At 41.9% G+C, this 27,831-nt stretch overlaps 1 protein-coding gene across 6 annotated transcripts in view; it reads left to right on the top strand.

Annotated features, from left to right (window-relative positions):
- LOC126255156 (peripheral plasma membrane protein CASK) overlaps positions 1–27,831 on the top strand; it is a 546,277-nt gene that overhangs the window by 322,482 nt on the left and 195,964 nt on the right. For all 6 annotated transcript variants that reach the window (XM_049955370.1, XM_049955372.1, XM_049955371.1 and 3 more), the window contains exons 2-3: positions 11,661–11,852; positions 21,236–21,400. In XM_049955370.1, coding sequence (XP_049811327.1) covers positions 11,661–11,852; positions 21,236–21,400 — 357 coding nt within the window. The remainder of the gene's footprint in view (positions 1–11,660; positions 11,853–21,235; positions 21,401–27,831) is intronic.

Genomic DNA, 27,831 nt, shown 5'->3' with positions numbered 1-27,831 from the left:
GCATCCTGAAAGAGGAACGCAAAATTATCAGAAAGATTCTTGGCCCAAAAAGAACTGAAGATGGATACAGGTTACAGTCTCGGAAAACTACAGAAAAATTATCTAACCTCGCCGCAGACATCCGGAAAAGAAGACTAAAATTTTACGGTCATATCCACAGACTCCCAACACCACCCAGACTCTCCCACAAAATTTTAATATACATTGAAAAATTGAAAACCATACCCTGGATACAAGAAACCAAAACAGATCTAGCAAATGCACAAATAAATTCTTCAGAAGTTATAAACAGAAATGTATACAGGCAAAAAATCAATAGTTGGAAAGTACAACCCGAGAATGAAGTTTGCAAGAGACAGGGGACAAAATGGACAGAGGAAAGAAAGAGAATTCATGGGGAAAGAATGAGAGAAGTTTGGAGAATTAAAAAATTGAATCGGAAAAGCTTTGCGTGATCCGTATGGGTCCAATCGCACATTATATATATATATATATATATATATATATATATATATATATATATATATGCAGCGGCCTTGCCGCAGTGGATACACCGGTTCCCGTGCGATCACCTAGGTGCTCTCAGCCTCGTGATGCCAATTGAGGAGCTACTCGACCGAATAGTTGCGGCTTCGGTCAAGAATACCATCATAACGACCGGGAGAGCGGTGTGCTGACCCCACGCCCCTCCTATCTGCATCCTCCTCGGAGGATGACACGGCGGTCGGATGGTCGGGGTAGGCCATTCGTGGCCTGAAGACGGAGAGAGAGAGAGAGAGAGAGAGAGAGAGAGAGAGAGAGAGAGAGAGTAGAACACTCCTCCTATATTTCAAATATTGGGATGATGTGGATCCTCAGTCACGATTTTACCATTTCCATATTTAACACTCTTCCTTGTTTCTGTAATATGTTAGGATTTTAGCAACTGCATTGGATTGTATACTCTCCATAAAGACTTCCGTACACCCCGACAAGGCGAAGAGGTGTATGGCAATGGGGGCTCATTGTGCCGTGCATCTCTTCGGAATCAAGTAATCTGAGATATTCATGTATTCAGGGCAAATGAATAATGCAAGACTAATTTTTTAACTTTTTGCGCCTAATATTATTTTTCTCTCCGCAGAAATAATACAAAAGAAAAAGGAACGAAGACGCCCTGGGAACACTTTTACCCAGCTAATTGCAAAATGCGCCGTCGTACATGCAAGCTTACACTTCGTGTGATCGGGATGCAGCTAGACTTTCGTGTGTGTACTGAAGAAACTCTAATTGCTGTTTACTTACTCAAATTTCTATACGTACTTGCCTTCCTGGCTGCTAAATCCATCTTTCGCGTTAGATAAGAACTCAGTTGCAGGTAGAAATATGCAGTGCGCTTCATCTGAATTTCGGATGACTTCATTAGTGCTATTATGCCCTTTAAACGAATTTCCACATCAATACTGAGAAGGTCCACATCAATACTGAGAAGGTTGGACGTACCCCTTTGAGGCTGTAACAGAAAATTACTTTGATGCTGATACATAGATCCGTGGTTTACTTTTTACTAAGAGCGATATTCGTCAATGTTATAATGCGTTTCGTCCCTCCAGAACCTGTTGCAAGTAATCTACCTAACAAGGGAACATCGCCATCGCACCCCCCTCAGATTTAGTTATAAGTTGGCACAGTGGATAGGCCTTGAAAAACTGAGAAACATCAGTCGAGAAAACAGGAAGAAGTTGTGTGGAACTATGAAAAAATAAACAAAATATACAAACTGAGTAGTTCAAATCTTCCCTCGAGTGAAATTTTACTTTCTTTATTTTCGCAATGTTATGATCTGTCCGTTCGTTCATTGACGTCCCTGTTCACTGTAATAAGTTTAGTGTCTGTGTTTTGCGACCGCACCGCAAAACCGTGCGATTAGTTGACGAAAGGACGTGCCTCTCCAATGGGAACCGAAAACATTTGATAGCAAGGTCATAGGTCAACCGATTCCTCCACAGGAAAACACGTCTGATATATTCTATACGACACTGGTGACAGCATGTGCCTCACATGACAGGAATATGTTGTCGACCCACCTAACTAGTACACTTGGCGAATGGGTAAAAAGATTCTTCTACCTTGCCCCATTTAGGTTTTCTTGTGGATGTGATAATCACTCCCAAAAAAGTGATGAAAACATAGGAGTTTGTCACATAAACTGAAACTAAAAAGTTAAACTTTTCACTCGAGGGAAGACTTGAACCAAGGACTCCTCGTTCCGCAGCTGGTCACGCTAACAACGGAACCACGGCGCTCCTGAGCTCACACTGTCCTTGATATTGCCTATCTTGCGCATGGACTACTCAGTTTCTATATTTTGCTTATTTTTTCATAGTTCCACACAACTTCTTCCTGTTTTCTCGATCGATCTGTGTTCAGTTTTTCAAGGCCTATCCACTGTGCCAACTTATAACTAAATCTGAGGTGGGTGCGATGGGGAGGTTCCCTTGTAAGAAAAAGTAATTGTATTTTGGAGTAATATTCATTGTATTAAGCCGCAGATGATTCGTTTGCTAATGGAATATTGTGTGCGAAAATTCCATTTGAAAGATTAAAACAGTTAATGATTTTCTTGGTATCTGGATTAATCACATTTTGTACAGAACATCTAAGCAGTCATTTTTATCAAATTGATCCGCGAATGGAACTGGAAGACATTTTAAAATATCACATATGAAGAGTACCCTACGGCACGCATTTTACGGTTGTGTTGTTGTCGCCTTCATGAAACCGAGAGTATAGATGAGAGCCAGATGAGGTACATATTCTCTGCTGCAGAAGTTCCTGGCTCTCTCGCGTCACTTAACGAAGCTACTCTCACTGTCCCTTAACTGCCCGAATTTCAGCATAAGCGTCTAGACTTGTCTTGCAAATGTCGTTGGTGTTTGTTGCATTATTCTCTGTTTTATGCTCGCTTAAGCACGTAACCACTATCATTTCTGGGAGCTCCGTAAAGATTTGCGATGTACTGTGAAATGATAACTAGCTACTGTGCTTTGCCTGTTTCAGCCGAAGATAAGGATTACGTTAGAAAAAAGAAACAGTTTTTAGTAGCGAGGTTTGGTAGTCTTTCGTGCTCCCAATCTCTGTTCCAGAGTGCCCGGCGAAATTGGGGCAAATTGAGGGCGAAAAAACAGGGTTCGCAGTGCCTCCCTGAAATGTTTATTCGCAGGATACATGTGAGCACATACCGTATGCATTAGGCCGTGCATAACACATAACCAAGGCGTGCTTTGCCCCTCGCAGCCTTCACAATACTTTCGCTAAACAACGGTTTTTCCTCCGTCTCAAAGAAGACTGTAGCGGCATTAAGATGTACTGGTTTAGCCACTATCGTGCATTCTACGTGCCTGTTACTGCTGATATCCAGCTTAGATGTGTGAATTTGGTTAGCTGGATAAAACAGAACCTTTACTTCAGGTATTGCTTTTATTGCTTTTCCAAATTTCGACAGAGCAACTTGAGGAACCGAGACATAATTTTACCTATATTAATACGTTTAATCAACAAACATCATTTACTGTACTTTCTTGCAGTAGTTTAGAGAGAGAGTAGAGCTGTTTCTTAAAAGAAGTCAGAAATCAGGTACCTTTCTGAGAAGTTTGATGTCTTCTGGGCACCGGAACTTAAATTTTTAAGCTCACTTTCATGAATTGAATACTGATAAAGTTGCCATGTGTCTCACTAGATAACCATTTTTTGTGGAATTATCTTTCTTTCTTCCTTTTTTTTTGCTCCGTTTATTACAGAGAAACTAATTAGTCAAGCAAAAAGGGTCCCTAAAAAAGTCGAATCATATGATATGGTTTAGAGATGAGCGGCTGTTATATGACGAGAAACCTTAAAACTGGTATAGCAACGTCGCTAATTTTGCTCCGCTTTTGCACAGTTGCAGAAAATACTTAGATATAACAACTGCTATTGTAGTACGATGGGCACTTCTTGGTGTTTCGAAGACATCACTGTTAAAAGTTCTAAAGCCTGTTAAATACTGTACGAGAGCGCCACCATCGAAAAGCGTAGTAAACACAGCCAACTCAAGCGAGCTGCGCACTTTCAGTTTTTATTGACAATAATAGATCGTATAGTGTTCATTGTATCGAAGCAACCCACAAACCATAAATATTATTGACAATTTTTTCAGTTAGCAACATTATGTTAAAAGGTTAAGAAGTCGAACACACGAAAGAAAGCGTGTGCCGCAATTATGTTAGCTGTAACATCAGAGAACAACGAAAAAGTGGAAACTGGTTCCAAAATGGTTGAAAAAGAGGAGCTAATTGTCGCATGTTAATTTACTGATTGATATCAGCACCACTTTCCCGTAAGATTTCGTAAAATATTTTAGTTTATCCCTGCATAGTACAAAACGTTATTAATGTGGATACGTAATAGAATAGAGAAGAAAGTACATTAGGCAGCGATAAATTGCTGTCGACGAAAGAGTAGGAGTAATTTCGCTCTTTCTGGCGAATGCTCGAAGTTTAGTTTTGTAATAGCAGCAAACAAAATAACCAGAATTGCAAGGAGATCTGGAAGCAATTATATCTGATTGGCAAGGATGTACACTATGTGATCAAAAGTATCCGGACACCTGGCTGAAAATGACTTAAAAGTTCGTTGCCCCCTCCATCAGTAATGCTGGAATTCAATATGGTGTTGGCCCACCCTTAGCCTTGATAACAGCTTCCACTCTCGCAGACATACGTTCAATCAGGCGCTGGAAGATTTCTTGGGCAATGGCAGCCCATTCTTCACGGAGTGCTGCACTGAGGAGAGGTATCGATGTCGGTCGGTGAGGCCTGGCACGAAGTCGGCGTTCCAAAACATCCCGAAGGTGTTATATAGGATTCAGGTCAGCACTGTGCAGGCCAATCCACGCACACGCACGCACCTTTTATACAGACAACCTAGAAACGACACATTGTTCTACAATAGCTAGACATCCCAAGGAGCACTTTATCAAGGATGTAACTGGAGTGGAAAGGATGCAGTATGCAGCAAGGGGAAGTAATGGCGAGCGGGCTCGACTCGTGGACTTGTTGGCACAGTGGTCTCGATGGAGACGTACCAAGTACGACTGCGTAACTGAGACGCTGGTGGCTCTATAGCTTCCACATTCAATTTTTTCTGTTCAACAGGTCCCCCACCCCTGCCCAAACCAAGGGCAAGCATGTCACACAGTTACATATACTGCCTAAAGCAGCAGACGCGCATTGGCGCCGATGACAAGAGTCCTGGTATCCCTCCACCAAAAGGTCAACATGGCACCCTCTATAACGCACCAAGACTTTCGAAGCAGCTTTCCAACACCTATTTGCTACATTAGTATTAATTTAAATAAATTAGTATTAATTCAAATAAATATGTCGAAATTGTAAGTGGGGGACATTCACTAATATGACCAGCTGTTCTAGCACTTTACAAATGTTACTATGTTAAATAGGAAACACTTCCTGATGTTCTGCAAAATTGTATTTATTTGCTCACGAACCAGCTTTTCGCTTCTTAGGCCATCTTCAAGTGACGACTGAATGTCGCGAACGTAGATAATATGATTTGCGACTAATATATATTATTTATACAGAAGATAGAAAAGATACATGTAGAATGTTCACGTAGGAAAGGAATGCATTTTTTGGTCAAACAGGATGTCACATTAACAAAAAGAAATAGAAACATGAAATTTTTATGTGAAGATACGTTTAAAAACAGATGAAAAATGAAGTTGAATTTGCGATTTTAATCTAATGTTTGTGCCGGCCGAAGTGGCCGTGCGGTTAAAGGCGCTGCAGTCTGGAACCGCGGGACCGCTACGGTCGCAGGTTCGAATCCTGCCTCGGGCATGGATGTTTGTGATGTCATTAGGTTAGTTAGGTTTAACTAGTTCTAAGTTCTAGGGGACTAATAACCTCAGCAGTTGAGTCCCATAGTGCTCAGAGCCAAAAATCTAATGTTTGTAACTAAAACTTAATTTCAAAGAGGGGAAATAGGATGTACATATGAACAGCGTAATGTTTTTCTGTGTAAACACTCTCCATGTCATGATATCTGCATCTTTTACCTCTTTTGTAAAAATAATATCTGAGGGAGTCGCACGTCATGTTATACGTGTCTGCGACATTCAGTTGTCACCTGATGACAGCCTAAGTAGCCGAAAAGGATTCGTGACCAAATAAATATAATGTTTCAGAACATTGGGAAGTTTTTCGCAATTTATGTTCTGCGAAGTACGGGCAGAAAATTCAGTTACTGTTGCAATTATTACGTCTAATTAGCAAATCACAGATTGATACTCCAAGGATAAGACATTTTAATCAGTTATTTTCCATGAATACATTATTTGTATGCTACCTATTCCTTTCTCTAATCAGCAGTACCTACTGTTATGTGTATCTACACTATTTTTAAAGAGAAGATAGTAGTTACAGTCTCTCGGACTTGTTTTTTAGGAACGAAGTGCTACACTACTGTATGACACTGTACGGATACGTCCGAAACTACGCGAGACAAACCATCGCACTTACTATCGTGGCTTCGTTCAAGCTGATGAGGCACGTGTTCTCGAATGGCAGATGTTAACAAGATAGGAAATTGGCCATATTAAACGTCTGCCCTCGCTCTCACCGATAAACGATGGACATATTTATGCGTCTGCCGTCGCCTCTCACCGATACGGAAACCTACTGTCCAAGTGTGTGCATCCGTTAGTTCGCTTCTTGTAACTGTGGAAATACATTGCACCACCCTTTGCTCCCGTAACGTGTTAGAAAGTTTTGTGTGACTGCAAGTTAAGTCTCACAAAGCACCTCCGCGGCGCCGCACAGTGGTTTACGGAGGGCGAGGAGCCCAAGTCTTTCGCTTCAAATGACTTTCTACTCGTTGGTGATAATTGTAATCTCTTTCCACCTACACGAATAGTGACCAAAACTCTTGAAACTGAGATCTACACGTTTTCGTAACTTCGTTACTCATCGCGATGAAGGCGCCAACTTTAAGTGTAACTTTTGCTTTGTTTCGCGACAGGATAGCAGATTTTTGTGAAATAAATCTGCAACTATTTTGTGGCTGGAACAAGAAATTGCGGAATAAAGGTACATTGCACGTAAGGAATTTTATACTGTTGCAGCGAATCTTCGAATGGAAGTTTTCGCCTTTCTGAACAGAAATTAATGCCTCCGAGACAAGCGATACTGGGCGTTTACGGCCTTCTCGACGGAGTAACAACAGTATTGCAAACTGTAGTGTCAGACTGCTGTGGATGACGTGGCCAACACAAAACAGTAGCGATCTGAAGCCTCAAACTTCTGCCAACTTCGAAATAGGGACTGCAGTATTCAAGAAAAGGGTTTTAAATAGGTTAATATATGAACGGTAGTGGGTGCTTAAGGAGACAAGCGTTTGCACGAGATCTACTGAACTCAACTCTGGTCACAGGCGTCACGATAGTTTTCAACCACATTATTATAGGCAGAGGTGATGCCGTCTTTCGCCGCTGGGTACATTTTCATTCTGTTGGTATAGTATTTTGAATGAATCAACAGTTGTCTGCACTTTAGAAACTGAAAACGCAAATGACGTTGGGCTATATGACTAGAGACATTAGAAACAGCCGTATAATGTGTAATATATTGTAGTAAGTAATCCCTTGGTTACCACAGTCGTAGATTTCGATTTAGTTATAGTACGGTTTTGGCCCCCCTGCCTTTCCTCAACTCTGATTCAGAGTTTAGTTTTAAGGCTTGTAAGCAATTTATAAGTCTGCTGGGAAACATTACTTTCACTACGTGACTTTTTCCGATGCTCGATTCGGCTGCAATTTGTTTCCAAAGCTGTTGATCAGCACGCTATGGTCATAGATAACTATAGTCTGACGATGAGAACATGAGCCACAAACTAGGTACAAGATACATGCATTCGAACATTCGTGGTTTGTGTTTTTGATAAGCTGTCGCTGAAGATGATGATATTATTATTATTATTATTATTATTATATGGTTTTTGTCCTTTGGTTTTCTGTCTTGACCTATTAGGTGTAGTACAATAAAAGTTCTACCAGTTAAAAGAAGTGACTGACAAGTATGTGGTTACATGCGTAATGGCATCCAAACACGCTGTTCTGAGCAGGTAAAATAAATGCTCAATAAACAAAAAATGGAGGAAGAAATAATCTAGAAACTTCCTTGGCAGTTAAATACACGTATGGTGCTTCGAGCAGAAGACATTGTATCCTGATATCGCTAAAGTGATAGCAGAAGAAAGATGTGTGGGAAAAATCGCAGATGTCAATAATCTTACGACTGTCACAGAGGGAAGAGATGAGCAGACAGACCAATCGTGGCACGGTTCTCTTGAATTTGGATACGAAGCTTTACCTCGCGGCACACTACTCCCGTTGCAGTCCCACAACTCTGAGCATCGTGAACATTGCGTGTGTGTGTGTGTGTGTGTGTGTGTGTTTTAGAGGAGGAAGTGGGGAGGGCGAGTGGCGCGGGATGTAGAGGGATCGGAATAATGCCCGGGATTTCGCTCCTGCGAGTAACTGCTGTCCCTCGGGACCGAGCAACTGTTGGCCTGCTTCCGCTTGCGCTGTCTGCATTACCTTTTCCGTTGCGATCTCGGTCAACAGGGACAGGAACGGAGTTTCCCTGGAAGCACTCCAGCGTCTTGGACGCCCGTTGCCGGTAACAAGGATCTCTACAGAAAGGGAAGAATGAACTAGCTGGCTGCTGTCTCACTTAGGTGCGTTGTTTAATTCTGTTGATCTGTTCCTGGTTTCTCATAAAATGATGTAACAAGGATTTTTTTTACCAAGTCCTCATGTTGCAACATTTTAAAGCTATTATTAGACGAATCAGTCTTATATACATGCCATATGCGTCAGTAACTATTAGCGAATCCGGAAAAGATCACAGTGCTTGTAAGATGCTGTTGACTTCCTCCAACATGTCGCGAAGTGTCAGACGTCTGCCTGTATCGTGGGGAAGGCTGTGATGATCATGTATGTACAGAATAGTGTTGTGTTTTCGGGTGATATCGGTTGCTCCTATATGACCCATTGCCCTCGAGTAATAACGCTGAGTAGCCGAGATTAACATTTCCATCCGATGGGAGGCTCACCAGAAACACTTTCAGCTACGGAGGTTAGTTATTTCGCGAGTACGTCTAGGAAATTGTCGTTGTTCAATGCTATCGCTCAAAAATGTATGACCAACACTATACACTACGAAATATAAACTTAATATTAATTTCTAACATAATATCTTTCGAATATTGCCAGATTTGTAAATTAGGCGGTTTTTGTCTAAATCTGTTCGACTATGATGTTTACCCTTTCTGAATGGGTCGATCGAAGCAAAGATAGTGTGATCGTGGCGTCTATACCATTCTATGGTATACACGCCATTTCACAGTTCGATAAAAACAAGAAGAGTAGATATGCGAGAAAGGGGGAACACAATGGAGAAACCACAGACAATTGCAAACGTTTCCCTAGACACGTTTGTATAAGGCTTAAGTATTTTGCACCAAAGCGTATGTGCAAATCTTGTTTTATTTCCTCTAGAAAGTGACTAACAGGAGGAAAAAAATCCACTTATTATTAATAGAAATCAGCTGAAAAGTGTGGAGCTAGATCCAGGGGACTGCGTGAACGGAAATTGTACGCAATCACCACTCCTCTCCATAGATAGTTCAGTTTCGAAAATTGGTTTCACACTCAGGAATCGAATTGTTTACCCGCAGGTAACGCCACCGATGTCGTGGTACACGACGTTTGTCTTTATTAACCTGGGACAAGATATTCTTTTGTAGATGCCAGTCGATTGCCCTTCCTGTTTAAACATTAGTAGTGGTGCTGCAGGTCGCTTTTAATGAACAAGTCTCGTCTGGAGTATTGTAAGCACCGATCTCAAGTGGTGATGTGATTGGGGGGGGGGGGGGGGATACGGCTGCGAGTTATCTCGCTGGGCATCGGCAGTTCATTCTGCTACGACCTCTGGGCACCGGCGCACAGTTTGTTCGTATTGCGGTCGAGAGTGGACGAATGAAATGGGAACAGCGGTTGGGGGAGGGGGAGGGAAATTAGTGCTCGCTTGTCCACTCGCCCTCCCTTCCCCACTTTGATGTGCTGCATCCGACAGTTTCGACAAATGCTGGAACAAAATTGCAATCTTGTTTTTCTTTTTTTTTCCCCTTCCTCCCACTGTTTTGGCTTTAGGGCATAGAGGTGCGGGCATTCTACATATGACATCGTTCGCTTTGTTAAACCAAATGCGTAAAGTGATATGCTTTCTGGCGGTGGAAAGTTCTCATCACACAAGCGTACGTTGTATGGAGCTTCAGTGTCCATTTTTTAACAAACAAAAGACACTTTTACGCATTCTGCTTCACATAGCAGAGCATTTTCAGTTTCGAAAATAATAGAGTACTAAATGTCATATTTCACCTGTTCGGTTACTGAAAAAGCCGTGTGGACTACCTCATAGTGTTGACAGAACTTAAGGAGAAGCTACGCATGTATAAAGGAGAGTTTTTGACACGTCGAGCTCAACATTAATGCGAAGCAGAAGTTGCCTTATAATGTCTGTAAGGCTAAGTACTGGTTCTGGACATAGTGGCAGAGATGACTGAGACCACTAGGCGATGCTCTACCCTCATTTAAGCTCGCACACAACTTTCTATCAAGTGGCAGAGTAGTTGCGTCACTGGACTCATTCGGAAACAACAGGGTTCAAATTCTCGTTAAGTCATAGAGACTTAGATTTTCCATGGTTTCCGCTAACCACTTGGGGGGGGGGGGGATGCTATTATCGTCCTTTCGAAAAGGCAGTGGCCCATTTTCTTTTTCATCATTGTCCAGTAGCAATTTATGATCCGACCCAAATGATGAGGGGTCAACACTGTGGCAAATGGAGGTTTGGATCAGTTTTAGAAGCGTGCACGGATAGCTGAGACGGTTAAGGCGACCGCTCGCGATAAACGGAAAATCCGGGTTCGAATACCCGTCCCCCTAAACTTATACGTACAGGCCTTTTAGCAGTGAAGGATCCAATCAGAAGTAAGTGCGTCAACAACTATAGTCTTCTTCATATACACTAAAGTTAACTTGACATTCGAGATAGCTGCCGAGTGCTCGTAAAACAATCTCTCAAGTTTTGTGTGTTCTGTCAGAGGATATCCCGAGACGTAAATGGGAACTTTCGTGAACATTCGAGTGCTCAATGCCAGTACGAGAGATGTTGTTAGTAGACAACACCATACAGAGAAATGCTGACAGTGTGGAAGGCAGCAGAATGCCTGTAACACAGATAAAAGCCAGCGAATTTCTCCCACAGTACTCGTTGGCCGACTATTTTGTTGGGTTAGGCTGAACTCGAAAGTCAGGAAGATAGTGGTGTGTACCTTCCTATATCGAGGAGAGCAGTTATGAGACAGGGAACAAAAAAATCAGGTCATATCGTGGTTAGAATTTTGTGTTAACCTCGATTACAAGTGATCATGTCCATTTTTGCTACAGCATTGTGATACTCAAACCAGTACTTACCACTCAAATCAGACTTACTGGTGCCTTAGCACTTTGATCTCAGTGACACCGAATATGTGACGTGAGGGCCATGTTGCTGTTGCAGGCGCTGCTACAGGCGCACGACGTGGTGGCGCACGAGGTGTACGGGGAGGACGCACTGCGCGTCACGCCGCCGCCGCTGCTGCCCTATCTCAACGGCGGCGACGACCTGGACGGCCCCAATGGCGACATCGACATGGAGAACGTGACGCGCGTCCGGCTCGTCCAATTCCAGAAGAATACGGACGAGCCCATGGTGAGTACACCGCCCGCCTACGCTCTCTCCTCTCCTCTCCTCTCCTCCCTCTTGCCCTTCCTCCCATCTGCCACTCTCACCCTATCCCCCCCTCTCACTATCCCCTCTCCCCCATCATCTCCCAACTATCCTCTCTCTGTCCCTAAACCCTCTCTCCCCTTATCCCTTCTCCCCCTTCTATTTTCCCTCTTCACTCCTTCCTCCTCTCCAGCCTCACCTCTTGTTCTTCCCTCCACCTCCCGAAACCCCTCCCTCCCCATCCCCTCAAACCTGCTCTTGTCTCTCTTCCATCCCACCCTCCTACTCTTTCCCTCCCCTCATCCCCTCTTTACACTCCTCACCCTCTCCCCCCCTCAACTCACCCTACCCCTTCCCTCCTCGGCACATCGCCCTCTCTTGTATCCCCCTCCCACTCTCTTTCACTCCTTTTCTATTCCCCTCTCTTCTATTCTGCCTCAGTTGTAAAGGTGTGACAGTTTGCGTTGGCTTTGTTTCTGCATACTTACCAGTGATAGTCATAAAGTTTTATTACCCTGGAAAATTATGCTGCGATTGTGAAACTTTGTGATGAAGTTAATTCTGTAGACATCGATTCAGTGTGTAAGATATTCCCCACCAAAGGATGACTTGGCGTAAGCCTTGCTTGTAGAAGTCTTGGCTTTTCATGAAATGTTCCACACTGAAAACCACCTCGTCGTCGTTGTGGGAATGCGTGCTGTAATCTAATCAGGAGTCTCTGTTGGTATGCTCCAGTGATAGTTTGCTCCTTACGAGCAAAGTGTGGTAGCACCACACCACGATGATCCCAAAAAAACACTCCACATCACCGTATCCTAGGATGGCCCGGTCTTGGCTGTTTTTGGCGATTGTGAATCCACGTTTCCACTGCATGTTTCACGCCTTTGTTTCGAAGTCATAGTGATATACCCACCAGTCGACCATGGTGATAAAGGCGGCTAGCAAAGACATCTGAATTGGTGTTGCGACGGTTCCTAACGGTTACTGCTGGTTTAGTTGCTTTTCCAAACAGCATCCCACACTTGCTAAACAGTGCCATCTATACCTGTGGTTACTAATACTATAGGCACTTGGGCTGTACACAGTTCTGTTTAAAAAGAATAGCTCTATGCAATCATAGGGTCACGCCGCGCATGTCTGCTTTCATGCACCCTGCAGCTATCTCAGAGCAAATAATAACCTGTAGCTGTAATCCTACAGTCAGATAATCTATGCGTTGGCTAGAATTGCGAGTTAATAAAGTACACAGAAATACGAAATAAACGTGAAATTACGAGGGCTCTATTCTAAACACTGTAATTGATGTAGATGACAGAGAATTGTGCCGGCCGCGGTGGCCGAGCGGTTCTAGGCGCTCCAGTCCGGAGCCGCGCTGCTGCTACGGTCGCAGGTTCGAATCCTGCCTCGGGCATGGATGTATGTGATGTCCTTAGGTTTAAGTAGTTCTAAGTCTAGGGGACTGATGACCACAGATGTTGAGTCCCATAGTGCTCAGAACCATTTGAACAGAGAATTGTGTTGAATAATGTTTACACTATAAAGGACATCGAAAATAAACGAGAAGGAGAAGTGGTCATATATTGAATTAAAATGCAGACAGAAAATATTCTTATCAAATGCAGTTAAGTTACATTGAGAGCGTTTCAAGAATGGTAGCGAAATCCCCAAGCTAAATAGTCCTCAAAGATATGCAAAACTAAGAGTCCTACACTGAAGCACATTCAGACATATCGAAATATAAGTCCCTTCAGGAGTTGAAGTATAGTAGGAGCCATTCGCTGCCCAACATCAATCACCTACACAATCGAATTTTACTCACCACAGATAGGTGAGCCTGCATCAAGGACCGATGTAAAAGTATTCAGAATCGCGCCCTTGAGCTTTTCCCGCAAAAAGTCTCAGTCTCCACTTGACCCCCCGTAGTGTTCTACTACTGTCTGCTTTTCCATTGCCTGAAGGCTTCTCCATCAAAAATACGTCGTTCTTAAGCTTTACAACCAGTCATGCCTGCAGATTTTAGACCTGTGTTATCGTGTGGGGATTTGCAGGATTCCCATTGATATCAGGGGTCCACTACACAAAGGAAGCAGTCTCTCGTGCAGCAGAGTACTTGTGGAGTGCACATGAGGGTTTTTTCGGCTAGGCGGTAGTTTGAGGTGCTCTGATGAACACTTGCTAGTCGGTACGCAGCAAGGGAAGTCAGCTGGCGTTCAGAGTACAGACACTTCGACTATCAAAATTTTATCAATGAACTGTTGAAGTAATCGTAATAGAGTTAGCGAATTTACTGCCCCCCAGGAAAGTTCTCATACTCAAATTGTTCTTGGGGACCGAGAGCTCGCTGAAGTCTGACGTGGAAAGCTTTGAGATATCTAGCGAGTCGTAGAACGCATATCGGAAAAGTAGATTAGAGGCCATGGGAGGGGGAGTGTTTCATTGCAGTTCACAAAAATATTGTCTCTATTGAGGTCGTAGTTGAGTGTGACAGTAAAGTTACCTTGTTACGTATGATAGGTATACGTAAAACCAATTTCTTGGATGTTTTTACCGGCCACCAAATTCCGCTGTGACAGTTCTAGAACCATTCTAAGAAAATCCATGATCAGTAGTGCATAAATACTCACGTCATGCGATATTAGTTAGAGGTGACTTTAACCTACCGAGTATAGAGTGGGGTGCCTATGGATTCATTGCAGGGGTACAGACAGACAGTCATGCGAAATACTTTTGAAAACTTTTTCTGAACACTGTCTTGAGCAGCTAGCTCGGCAACCCACACGCAATGGAAATATCGTAAATCTTTTAGTACAACAAATAGGCTGGATCTTATCGAAAGTGTCAGTATAGAAACTAGGATTAGCGATCATGATGTCATTACAGCAACTATGGTTATGAAAGTTAATAAATCACTTAGTTTCAGTAAGATGGACGTAGCGGAAGTATGGGCTAAGTTTAAACACGTTGTAAATCGTGAGGTGGAGAGTTACAAGTCTAGTGAGTGGATAAGGGATGGAAATGACCCATCATGGCTTAATAACGAAATACAAAAGATGGTGAGAAAGCAGAGGCTGCTGCTCTCTGGTTCAAAAGAGAACGCACAAACGGCGACAAGCAAAGGTCAGTAGAGATTGTGCGTCTGTGGAAAGATCTATGTGCGAAGCATACAACAGCTACCACCGCCACACCTTAGCAAAAGATCCGATAGAGAACACGAGAAAATTATGATCCTTTGTAAAATCGCCAAGCGGGTCTAATGTTCCCATTCAGTCCCTTGTTGACCGGTCTGGTGCAGCAGTTGAAGATAGGAAAACGAAAGCCGAAGTTTTAAATTTCACATTCAAGAAATCGTTCACATAAGAGAATCGTACAGACATATCGTCATTTGACCATCGGTGAGACTCCCGTATGGACGACATAGTAGTACGCTTCCCTGGCGTAGAGAAACAACTAAAAGATTTGAAAGCAAGTAAGTCACCACGTCTGGATGGAATCCTGTTTCGGTTTTACAAAGATTGCTCTACGGCATTAGCTCCTTACCTACCCTGCATTTATCGTGAATATCTCGCGCGTAAACTCCCAAGCGACTGAAAAAAAAAAAAAAAAAAAAAAAAGCGCAGGTGATTCCAGTATACAAGAAGGGTAGAAGAACGGACCCGCAAAATTACAGACCAGTATCCTTAACTTTGGTTTGCTGCAGAATCCTTGAACATATTCCCAGTTCGAATATAATAAACTTTCTTCAGACTCAGAAGCTTATGTCCCCGCATCAACATGGTTTTAGAAAGCATCGCTCGTGCGAAACTCAGCTTGCCGATTTCTCACATGATATACTGCGAACTATGGATGAAGGGCAGTAGGCAGATGCCACACTTTTAGATTTCCGGAAGGTGTTTGACGCAGTGCCCCATAGCAGACTGTTAACGAACATACGAGGATATGGAATAAGTTCACAGATATGAGAGTGGCTCGAGAAACTTCTTTAAGTAATAAACCCAATATGTTGTCCTCTGCGGCGAGCGTTCATTAGAGACAAGGGTGTCGTCAGGAGCGCCCCAGGGAAGTGTAATAGGACCGCTGTTGTTGTCTACATACATAAATGATTTGGCGTACAGGGTGGGCAGCAATATGCAGTTGTTTGCTGATGATGATGCTGCCTTGTACGGTTGAGGCGTCGATGTTGAGTGACTGTAAGAAGATACAAGACGACTTAGACAAAATTTCTAGTTTCTGTGATGAATGGTAGCCAATTCTAAATGTGGAGTCCGCCTCCGTAGCGTAGCGGTAGCGTTACCGCCCGGGTTCGATTCCCGGCAGGGGACTGGGTGTTGTGTGTCCTTCACCATAATTGACTCGCAAGTCGCCGAAGTGGCGTCAACTAAAGAGGACTTACAATACAGCGGCCGAACTCCCCCGAATGGGGCCTCCCGGCCAACAATGCCATACGATCATTTCATTTCATTTCTAAACGTGGAAAATTATGGGGTAATGAGGGTGAGTAGGAAGAACAAACCTGTAATGTTCGGGCACAATATTACTAGTGTCCTGCGTGACACAGTCAAGTCGTTTAAATATCGGGGCATAACGTTGCAAAGCGATATGAGGTGGAACGAGCATGTGAGAACTGTGGTAGCAAAGGCGAATGGTCGACTTCGGTTTATTGGGAGAATTTTAGGAAAGATTGGTTCACCTGTAAACGCATAGAGGAAGCTGGTGCGACCTATTCTTGAGTGCTGCTCGACTGTTTGGGATCCGTACCAGGTTGGATTGAAGCAACACAAGGAAGCAAGCCGATTCAAACGGGAATCACTGAAGGGAGGCGGCGTTCTTTTCGAGCAGCACTATAGAGAAAATTTAGAGAACCGGCATTTGAAGCTGACTGCGAAACGATTCTACTACCACCAACATACATTGCGCATAAGGACCACGAAGATGAGATACGAGAGATTAGGGTTCATACGGAAGCTTATCTACTAATTTTGCCCTCGCTCGGTTTGCAAGTGCAACGGGAAAGGAAATGACTAATTGTGGTACAGGGTACCCTACGCCACGCACCGTACAGTGGCTTGCGGAGTATCTGTGTAGATGTAGATTTGACTCTCAACATGACCATTTTCCCGGCTAAACTAATATATTACAGTAATACGTGAATAAAGAAATGTTATAAACATTAGGTCACACAAAAACCATTCACAATAATTATAAATAAAGGTTTTTTCATGAATAAATAAACCAGTATCGTTGCGCAAATGCGCCCATGAGAAATGACCACAGATTGTCCTGACATATGGTTTAAACAATTATTTAGGCCTGTTTGCCAAGAAGCGTCCTTTGCACTCTTTTTCAAGACAAAATGTGAGTTATTCGTGCTGTAATCATTTTCTGTGGAATTGTGGAGGATATGATGATCTGACAGACGTATGAATTATGAAAAGGTTGAAGAAACGTAATAAATGAAGAAATAAAATAGATACAGATGCGTGGCTTCCAGTGATGATAGCTATAGTGCACTGCCATCGTGTGAGATACCGTATGTTGAAATCGCATGAAGCGTTTAAAATTGTTAATTCAGGGGTTCATTGTGAAAATGTTTATTCGCTGTGAAATATTAACTTCTGTAGTTTTAAATATATTGAAATATTGCTGCATCATTGGATGCGCCTCATTTTTCAGAGATATTAAATATATTCAGATTTGCTTTAATACACTACTGGCCATTAAAATTCCTACACCCCGAAGATGACGTGCTACAGACGCGAAAGTTAACCGACAGGAAGAAGATGCTGTGATATGCAAATTATTAGATTTTCAGAGCATTCACACAAGGTTGGCGCCGGTGGCGACACCTACAAAGTGCTGATATGAGGAAAGTTTCCAACCGATTTCTCATACACAAACAGCAATTGATCGACGTTGGCTGGTGAAACGTTGTTGTGATGCCTCGTGTAAGGAGGAGAAATGCGCACTATCAGGTTTCCGACTTTGATAAAGGTCGGATTGTAGCCTATCGCGATTGCGGTTTATCGTATCGCGACATTGCTGCTCGCGTTGGTCGAGATCCAGCGACTGTTAGCAGAATATGAAATCGGTTGGTTCAGGAGGGTAATACGGAACGTCGTGCTGGATCCCAACGGCCTCGTACCACTAGCAGTCGAGATGCAGGTCGGAGACCATGGCTTCGGTTACCCTTGACGCTGCATCAGAGGCAGGAGCGCCTGCGATGGTGTACTCAACGACGAACCTGGGTGCACGAATGTTAAACCTCATTTTTTCGGATGAATCCAGGTTCTGTTTACAGCATCATGATGGTCGCATCCGTGTTTGGCGACATCACGGGGAACGCACATTGGAAGCGTGAATTCGTCATCGCCATACTGGCGTATCACCCGGCGTGATGGTATGGGAAGCCATTAGGTACACGTCTCGGTTACCTCTTGTTCGCATTGAGGGCACTTTGAACAGTGGACGTTACATTTCAGATGTGTTACGTCCCGTGGCTCTACCCTTCATTCGATCCCTGCGAAACCCTACATTTCAGCAGGATAATGCACGATCGCATGTTGCAGGCCCTGTACGGGCCTTCCTGGATACAGAAAATGTCGGCTGCTGCCCTGGCCAGCACATTCTCCAGATCTCTCACCAACTGAAAACGTCTGGTCAATGGTGGCCGAGCAACTAGCTCGTCACAATACGCCAGTCACTACTCTTGATGAACTGTGGTGTCGTGTTGAAGCTGCATGGGCAACTGTACCTGTACACGCCATACAAGCTCTGTTTTACTCAATGCCCAGGCGTATCAAGGCCGTTATTATGGCCAGAGGTGGTTGTTCCGGGTATTGATTTCTCAGGATCTATGCACCCAAATTGCGTGAAAATCTAATCACATGTCAGTTCTCGTATAATATATTTGTCAAATGAATACCTGTTTATCATCTACGTTTCTTCTTGGTGTAGCAATTTTAATGGCCAGTAGTGTAGGTCCGGCCCAGTTCTATCCTGGCGAAGTTAGATGTAGAAGGTGCTTGCATCGTCGGTACATGACACGGTACTAAAATTTTCTCTCATTTGTATAATATTCTCAGATGTTCTTTAATCATCTATTCTGGATGGAACTGTTTGTTTACAATTAATTTCAGTTGCCTTCCAAAGTACTATATCCAAATCGCAGGTTATTCTCCTTACAATAATCTAGTGTTCGTTTTTCTGATATGTAACTCAATAATACTTTCAGTCGCTCACTACACTTAAAAATTCCTTCACAGAATTGGTATTTAGCAGCTTCTTACGTTAATTTCATTTATTAATCGTAGTTTTAATGCCATACTTTGTTGTTTACAGTTATTACAAATCATCCTTATTTACTTTGTTGTTGAATATTACTTTTACTGTGAGAGTTCAGTTTATTGTAGAATCTATTTTTCCATTCCTGCTCGTTGTGTTCACCTCTTCGATCAAAGGACGCTTACCAGACAAACGCAAGAAAATCTGTGGGGATATACTTATGATAGAATTATTTGTACTCTATCGTGATACACGTATGTGCTGTTGTTCACGTACAAGTAACACATCAGGTGAATACCAGACTGCTGTATCCTCTTAGAAGTTTTCAAAGATGAGGCAACATAAACCAGTGCAAGTGAGAATAACGGTATTGCCATCCGTCGCGGAAAACGGTAGTTTTCCTAATATTATATGACATTAACTTTTTGTTGCTTTTTTTGGATAGAAGTGGCCTTTTGAGGTTTGCATCTGTATTTCCTGTTACCTTGCATAATTTTACAGAAAACACATAAAGTATTTTATTCTTCTAATCTCTTGATTTTCTAGCAAAATAGGGAGAAATGCACATTTGAGCATATTTTAAGCTATTTTGATGATCACAATCTGATTTCCTTCTCGCTCTTTAGTTTTAGGGTAGATTTACAGTAAATGTGGTAGAACAACTTCTTGATGATTTTGTGAACAATCTCTTCGCTTATGCCTTACAGCTAGATTTGCGGAAATTATTTGACATTGTGCCACACGAAATGCTAGAGTGCTATGATATCAAGAATAATGAACTTGCATTAATTACATCATACTTGACTAACGGAACTCAGGTTGTTAAGGTAAATAACTCTCAATCAAACCCCCTATCAGCTTGTAGAGGTGTGCCACAAGGTTCAGTGCTTGGACCCTTTCTTATTCTGGTGTTCATCAATGACTTGCCTACTTTCTTGATTCACAAGTCCACAATATATGCTGATGACGCTACCCCAATTACCATTGATAACAACATGAAGGATGTGAAGCAAAAAACAAAGCCAGTGCTAGAAAAGTCTGTCATATGGCTCCACAATAATAAGCGTATCCTAAACAAGAACAGGCCTGAAACTGCTGTATGTATTTCTTCCTCCCCATGCTGAATGAAAAAGTAAATGATTCTGCTCTGTTAGAATTCTCGGGATACTCCTGGATTGCAGACTTACTTGGAACAACCATATCGAATAGTTATGTACCAAATTATGCAGAGTAGTCTTTTTGTTAAGAAAATGAAAAGCATTAGTTAGCAAACAACTGCCATTGCCCTCTTACTGTGTCTTCTTTCAGTTTCGTCTGTAGTATTCAGTAAAACTGTGGACCAACTCTCCTGCTGCTAATACAATCTTCGCATGTGGGACAAAGCTGTGAGGACAGTTTCTGGAGTTGAAAGCATTTAATGTTCTAAACATCTTGTCTGCATTCTCGCTTTAAATAAAAACACATTTTCTCTCCACAAAAAGCAAATGAGTGTATCACGTTGCAGAACAGCTGTGTGTGTTACGATGAAACTAGAAGTAGAAATAACATAGACATGAAATTTACAAAACTTTGCAAGATCCAAAGTAGTTTTAAAAACAAAGGGATGAAGATATAAAACAAGCTGCCACCATTAGCCAGCGACGTTTGTAGTGATGTTTTTGAGATGCACCTTCATCAATTGTTAGTTGATAAGTGTGTTTATAGTGTTAGGGAATTTGAATGTACATAGTAAATCTTCTCATCCTCGTGTATTGTTCAAACCCATCATCTACTGTAAAAATTGAGCTCAGAAGGAAATAAAAATTCAATATTGTGTATTCCTCAAATTGTTAAATTCTGTGCAAAAACTTCAGATTTGTATAACATAAAGTGTGTATAGTCTTACTTACCAGTTCCAAGGGCACCACATTAATGTGATAGCTATACAGCAAATTTCTAGCCATAAGATGGCAAACTAGTAAATGTGATTTGGAGCTTTCATTGTAAAGTTATCAGTGTCAACAGATATTGGGTAAAGACAAATAAATAAATGAATATAAAATTTGTATCCAATACAAAATACTAATACAACATTATCTTTATTTTAGGGTATAACGCTGAAGATGAATGAAGAGGGAAAGTGTATCGTGGCTCGTATTATGCATGGAGGCATGATACACCGACAGGCCACTCTTCACGTAGGCGATGAAATCAGAGAAATCAACGGAATTCCTGTTGCCAACCAGTCGGTCAACGCCTTACAGAAGATACTGGTAAGTACCGATAGTTGACTCACGACACTGAGGTGATCAAAGTTGTGGGATACCTCCTAATATTATGTCGGCCTCCATTTGCCCAGTGTAGTGCAGCAGCTCAATGTGGCATGAACTCAACAAGTTGTTGGAAGTCCCCTGCAGAAATATCGAGCCATGCTGCCTCTATAGCCATCCACAATTGCAAAAGTGTTGCCAGAGCAGTATTTTGTGCATGAACTGACCTAGTGATTGTGTCCATAAAAGTTTCGGTGGGATTCATGTGGGGCAATCTGGGTGGCCAAATCATTCACTTGAACAGTCCAAAATGTTCTTTAAAAGAATTGCAAATAGTTGCGGCCTGGTGAGATGACATCGTTTTTTGGGAACATGAAGTCAATGAATGGCTGTAAATGGTCTCCAAGAAGCCAAACATAACCATTTCCAGTCAATGATCAGTTCAGTTGGACCAGAGGGCCCAGTCCATTCCATGTAAACACAGCCCACACCATTATGGAGCCACCACCAGCTTACACAGTGCCTTGTTGACAACTTGGATCTATGGCTTCACAGAGTATACGCCACACTCGACCCTTACTGTCAGTTATTACCAACTGAAATTGGGAGCCACCTGACCCAACCATAGTTTAGCAGTCGTCTGTGGACCAAGCGATGTGTCATGAGACCCTCACACACATTCTTCCTCATCGTTTTCATTTCTCTTGTCAATAATACCACACTACACAATGACAAACGAGTCATTTCAGCAAGCTGTTGTGTCATCACACATCTGTCATTTGGATGATTTGATCAATGGTCTCCTTATTCCCATCACTCACTGCTGTTGATGGTCTACCGCACTGTGGATTGTCCAGTCGAGAGAAATCACCTTCTTTACACCTCTGCAACCACCACTGGATACTACTGCAATCCACTGTGTCCTCCCCGTAAACAGGGAGAAATTTCCTGTGAATCGATGTGGCAGAGTCATCGTCGGTCTTGAAGAGGAACTCCATCTCTGACCATTGTCGCAACCTGACATCTACTTCATGGTCCATTGTGGCTCACCTGTAAATAAAAGAAAATACTTTTATATACCAACTTATAGCTAAATGTTCCAAGTATGTTCACAACAAATTTCATTCTCCTCCTGCAAAAAATAAAAAAATTAGAGATGACTGGGCAAAACTTTTTGAATGCCCCTTGTACAATCACTTGTCTGTACCCTTCCTTGCCTCAAAAGGAAAATCAGTGCCCAGTTTAAAAAGCTTTGAATGTGGATCATGTATATACATAATGAGACCTAGCCGTTGTTGTCAAATGATGTATCTTTGTATGTCACATTGTCAGGCAGTTTATTTTTTTAATTTTATTTTCTTGATATTGCCACTTTCTAAATCAGAGAGAGAGAGAGAGAGAGAGAGAGAGAGAGAGAGAGAGAGGTTAGGGACAGGGGCATGTTTGAATGTATGACCTTATCTTTGCAGGTGGGTGGTTTTAAATTTTCCAGTTAGTTTGTTTAAAATTGAATTGAATTGGATTTTGGATTTATATGGCTAGGGATAAGTTCCAGTTAGGAGTTACACTGCATATTTGAATGTGTTAACTGGGTGGTTGAAAACAAATAGTTTAACATAAAGTTATTCTCAAACTGAACATAGGTTCTGTTGTAGAATGGACAAGGTGTACTGATTGTATTCTCCACCAAAGCTGGGATGGACAAGCACAGCAGGAGGAGGTCCTGGCGAGGACACAATAACTACTTCACTTATTTTTTATTAATTTATTCATCTTAGCTCCACCCTGTAACTGTTTTGAAGTGGCTGTGGACAGGCCCAAGGACAAACACATGTCTTTAATTAATTTAACCAACCCATACAGTCATTTGAGTGTGTTTCCATCTTCACGTAATAGTTTGGCACTGTAGGAAGCAACAGACAAGGTAGCACAATGTACAGTGGATATGTGCTGTTAAGTAAATGGCATGGTGAGCTGGCATCTCCAGTGTTCTGGTGCTAAATTTACAGCAGTGGTGAGGCACTTCTTGTGGATTTCTGCAGAGCAGGGCACTGGCAACTGGCTTAGTGGAAGGTTGCAATGTTCCAGCTACACAGTGATGACTTTGCCCAGAGTCGAAGTCTGGACTGATGTTGAAGAACAGGGGCAGCCAACTGGCTTAATGTTGGCTTCCCAGGCTGGGCAGACAGGCAGAGGTCCTCGTTTGTGGCCCAGCAGTGGCAGTGGTGATGGCGGTGGCTGCAGTTGACACAGATTAGACATCATATACTGTCCAACTAGCCAAATGGTGAAGGGCTGGTTTAAGTGGGCTTAAATGCTGTGACAGCTAACTGACTTTGCGGGAGGCATGGCATTAGTGTGTCATGTTGAATTATCTGAAAGAAGGCAATGACCAGTTGCTGTCGATGGCAGTGGATTAAGTTGTAGTTCTTCCTGGTGGTTGGCCGTGTTTTGTCACATGGATGTCTCTGGTGCGGAAGTACTAGAAGTCCATTCTTATCAGGAGTTGCTGATTGATACCTGGCTGACTCCAACGTGTGGCCTAATTACTGTCCTGGTACTCCATTGCATTTAACTTATCCTCTTTACAGTTTGAACACCTCAGTGCTGTAACAGACAAAAAAGAAAAACAAAAGACATGTTTGTAATGTAGGGTGTATGCCTTCACGCTTCTGACATTTCAAGTGGCTGTATTCCAGTTATCAGTGGCCTACCATTTGAAGTAAACAGTGAAACACGGTACAACAGAAAAGAAGCATATGATTAACCAAATCTCTCCCCATCGATTTCCAAGAGCGCTTGGTCACTTGCCTGTAGTATGTACGTAGAAATGAAGTAATTGTTGAGAAGGATGTCTAGGACAGTGGCAAAGTTAATACATGGCCTGCACTACAGACACATTTCTGGTTCCCGTCCTCTAATAAATCATATTGGTTCCCCCCTTCCCCGAGGAAAGCCCCAGGGTCACATACCTCCTCTTCCCCCAATCCACTTCATATCAATTCAAGGCTACCTGCACTTGTTGCTAGTAAAAATCCAACATGCTGCAACTAAGTCTCTTACCCTATACAAAATTTGTGATCAGAATCCAAGCTGGCAGAAGTGGCTCACTTGTTCTAAGTAAAAATTCAAGGGAGTGAAACTGTGACGAGTGTTCAGAAGAAAAGATACAAAGCAGCACTATGCATATAATTGAAGTCTTTATTCAAAACTAATCACCAGAGGTATGAGCACAACTAGCTCGCTGTTTCTTAAACCGAAGGATTCCCTGACTCCAGAATTAAGCTGCTATCATTTGAAGTTGACTATTACATTTCGTGTGACCTTGTAGATGAGCAGACACACATTATTGTCGAGCAGAATCAGTACTGCCGTGAGCAGCTCAGGCCATTTGCTCTTGATGAACTTGTGTAGGCTATGGAGTCTCTCAGTATACCTCACTGGTAATGGTTTTTCTGTGCTCAAGGAATTCAGTGAATGTCAGACTTCAGATGCCGAAAAACATGGTGAGCATCACCTTACTTGCTGATATACAAATTGCAGCCAGTCTGGTTGTTATGGCATTTTTATCTTTTCATTTGAACACTCCTTATACAGGGTGTTAAAAAAAAAAAAAGAAAAAAGAAAAAAAGGTCGAATACCTTGAGATGTGGTAGTACTCATCGAAACAAGAAAAATAAATCCAATTAACATGGATCTGGACATGCATATTTTTTCCGATAAACATGTTTACAGGAGGTGTTCAGTGTGGCATCCATTCACGATAGTGCACCCCTGTGTCCTGCAGCATAAGGTATGATGCATCCTTTGAAGTATGCCTTGTTGTTGTTGTACCTGCTGGCACACATTGAAGATGCAATCCTGTAGTTTCCGCACATCATTGATTGGCATGATGTAGATTCTGTCAGGGACAGTAAATGTCTTGGAAGAACACTTGAATCAAAATGAATGGTGTCTTGAAATGAGGTTTTAGGGATAATGGAATGAAGTGGAAATAAATCAGGCAATACTCAAGGAATTAGCTTAGGAAATGAACTACCAAAATGGAAGATGAGTTTTGGTATTTGGGCAGCAAAGTAACTGATGCTGGGCAAAGTAGAGAGGATTTAAAATGTAGATTGGCAATAGCGAGAAGAATGATTCTGAAAATGGGGAATTTGTTTACACTGAATACAAATGTAATTGCGAGGAAGTCATTTTTGAAGGTATTTGCCTGGAGTGTAGCCTTGTACAGAAGTGGAATGTGGACTAGAAACTGTTCAGACAAGAAGAGGATTGAACATTTTGAAATGTGGTGCATCAAAGGAATGCTGAAGAACAGATAGGATTAGAAGATAAATTGGGTAACTAATGAGGAGGTGCTGAATCAAATGGAGAAGAAAATAAATTTATTGTACAACTTGACTAAAAGAAGGAATCAGATGATAGGACACATCCTGAGGCATCAGGGAATCATCATTTTGGTAATGGAGGGAAATGTGATGTAAGAATTGCAGTGGGGGACCAAAGCCTGGCTACTAATTCGAATGAATGAACATCACAGTACTTGTGAAGAGATGAAGAGGCTTGTACAGAACAGACTAGCAAGGAGAACTGCATCGAACCAGTCTTTCAACTGAATATGGCAGTGACAGCAACACCACCAATAAGAAAACATTGACCATGGTAAATGGAAAAACAACCAGATGTGGTGTTACTGAAGTGTGGGTACACCGACTATAGTCAAGTTGGAAAGAAATATGTACTGTAGTGATAATGTTATCCCAGCTTCTCAGCCAGTTCCCATGGCAATAATGGTACTCGTATTAAAGTACCCAATTTTAGCTGCTTGTGATGAGATACACCATCTTCAGATGTTGACGTACGGGATGGTGTGTTGATGGCAGTACCAAAACCAGTAATGTATAAATATAAATAAATAGAATAATAGTGATCTAGACTGAACTAACTTTGAAAAAAATGCCAAAATTATTGCTGCCTCTTACATAGACCTCTTTTGGAGAGATTTCTCTTCTTGTGTTTGGTTACTGTAATTCAGTAGAATTGTTATTGAACAAGTAGGCAAAAAGTTCCTGCTGATAAGTACTCTGACACAACTAACTGAATTTTAAATAAAAATGGTTTATCTTAATGAACGTAGCACTTTCTATGTGGTGTAGCACCTGTATACTTTGTAAGGCAAAAGAAGAGACCTGAAACCTGGCAGTGCTGTTGCCTTTAGTGAAGTTGTCTGTAGATGTGTGGCAACACTGAGGCTTTGCCATAGAGATACGTATAAAATCATGTTAGGTGATTGGTTGTGATGGACCCTGTAAATTTTGGATTTCCTCAAACTCACTAATAAATGGGCTAGGTCAAAACAACAATATGGTAACCAATATAGAAGGTCCATGACACATCTGACAGGCAACTGAAAGTGTAAGGCACGTGGATTAATCAACCTGAAGAATTGTAGGGGAAACAGTTGTGTAGCTCATGCTGGGTGCCGGCAAAGTTATGCTATCACAGTGTAAACTACAAAACAAGTAAACAGTTATATAAGAAGCAAAAGAGTAACAAGAAATGGAAAGTGAGTGCTGATAAGATACCAAACTTAGCAAATGAAATAATACACACACACACACACACACACACACACACACACACACACACACACACACACCTAAATGTACATGCGTGCTGCTACCACGAGCATGTATGTTTGGGTGTCTGTGTGGATGTGTGTGAAAATGTGTGGGTACTCTGACTAGAAAAAGGGCAAGAGATTGAAAGTTAATGTTAAGTGTTTTCTAATACATTTTTCTTTGTGCCACACCAATTTCTTTATAGGTAAATAGTTGCCTTTCCTTTATTTTACATATTTTCCCATCCAGGAACTTCCATTATTATGTCTCACAAAGGAAATATCCAGCAACAATGATCTTTACTAACAAAATATTGTGGCCCTGTGGATTCAAAAGAAAAATTCAAATAGGAAGGATAATAATGAGTATAAAGATTTCAGGAAATAGTTACCAGCCATACCTGGATTTTCTTGTGTTGCATATTGTGTCTTGACAAACTACAGATAATGTTTTAGTATTGCAGCTGTTTGTTAACATCACTTGGTCATAACTTGTCAGCAGTTTCACTCATCTAATGTGATTATCTAACAGCAGTTCTAAAAATTTCATACAGATGTTCACTCAACAAGGCTGCTTCCTAATTATATCACTGTGTAGCATAGCTTGTCACTCTAGTTCAGTTATGAGTGAAGTTAATCTATATTTTAAATTTTCTTCACTTCCAAGAAAATACTTTTTACATGTTATTTTTACTTTATTGTTGCAGAAGATTTCTTTTGGAGATTAGTGGCATTATATAAATTTTTAATGCTATTATCATCTTTGAACAATATTTCTGAAACCATCTTGTGCAATTTATTCTTCTTCAAA

The sequence above is a fragment of the Schistocerca nitens genome, chromosome 1, assembly GCF_023898315.1.
Source record: "Schistocerca nitens isolate TAMUIC-IGC-003100 chromosome 1, iqSchNite1.1, whole genome shotgun sequence".
NCBI classification, from domain to species: domain Eukaryota; kingdom Metazoa; phylum Arthropoda; class Insecta; order Orthoptera; family Acrididae; genus Schistocerca; species Schistocerca nitens.
The sequence above is the reverse complement of the archived record's forward strand: the minus strand, read 5'-3'. Positions and strand labels throughout refer to the sequence as shown.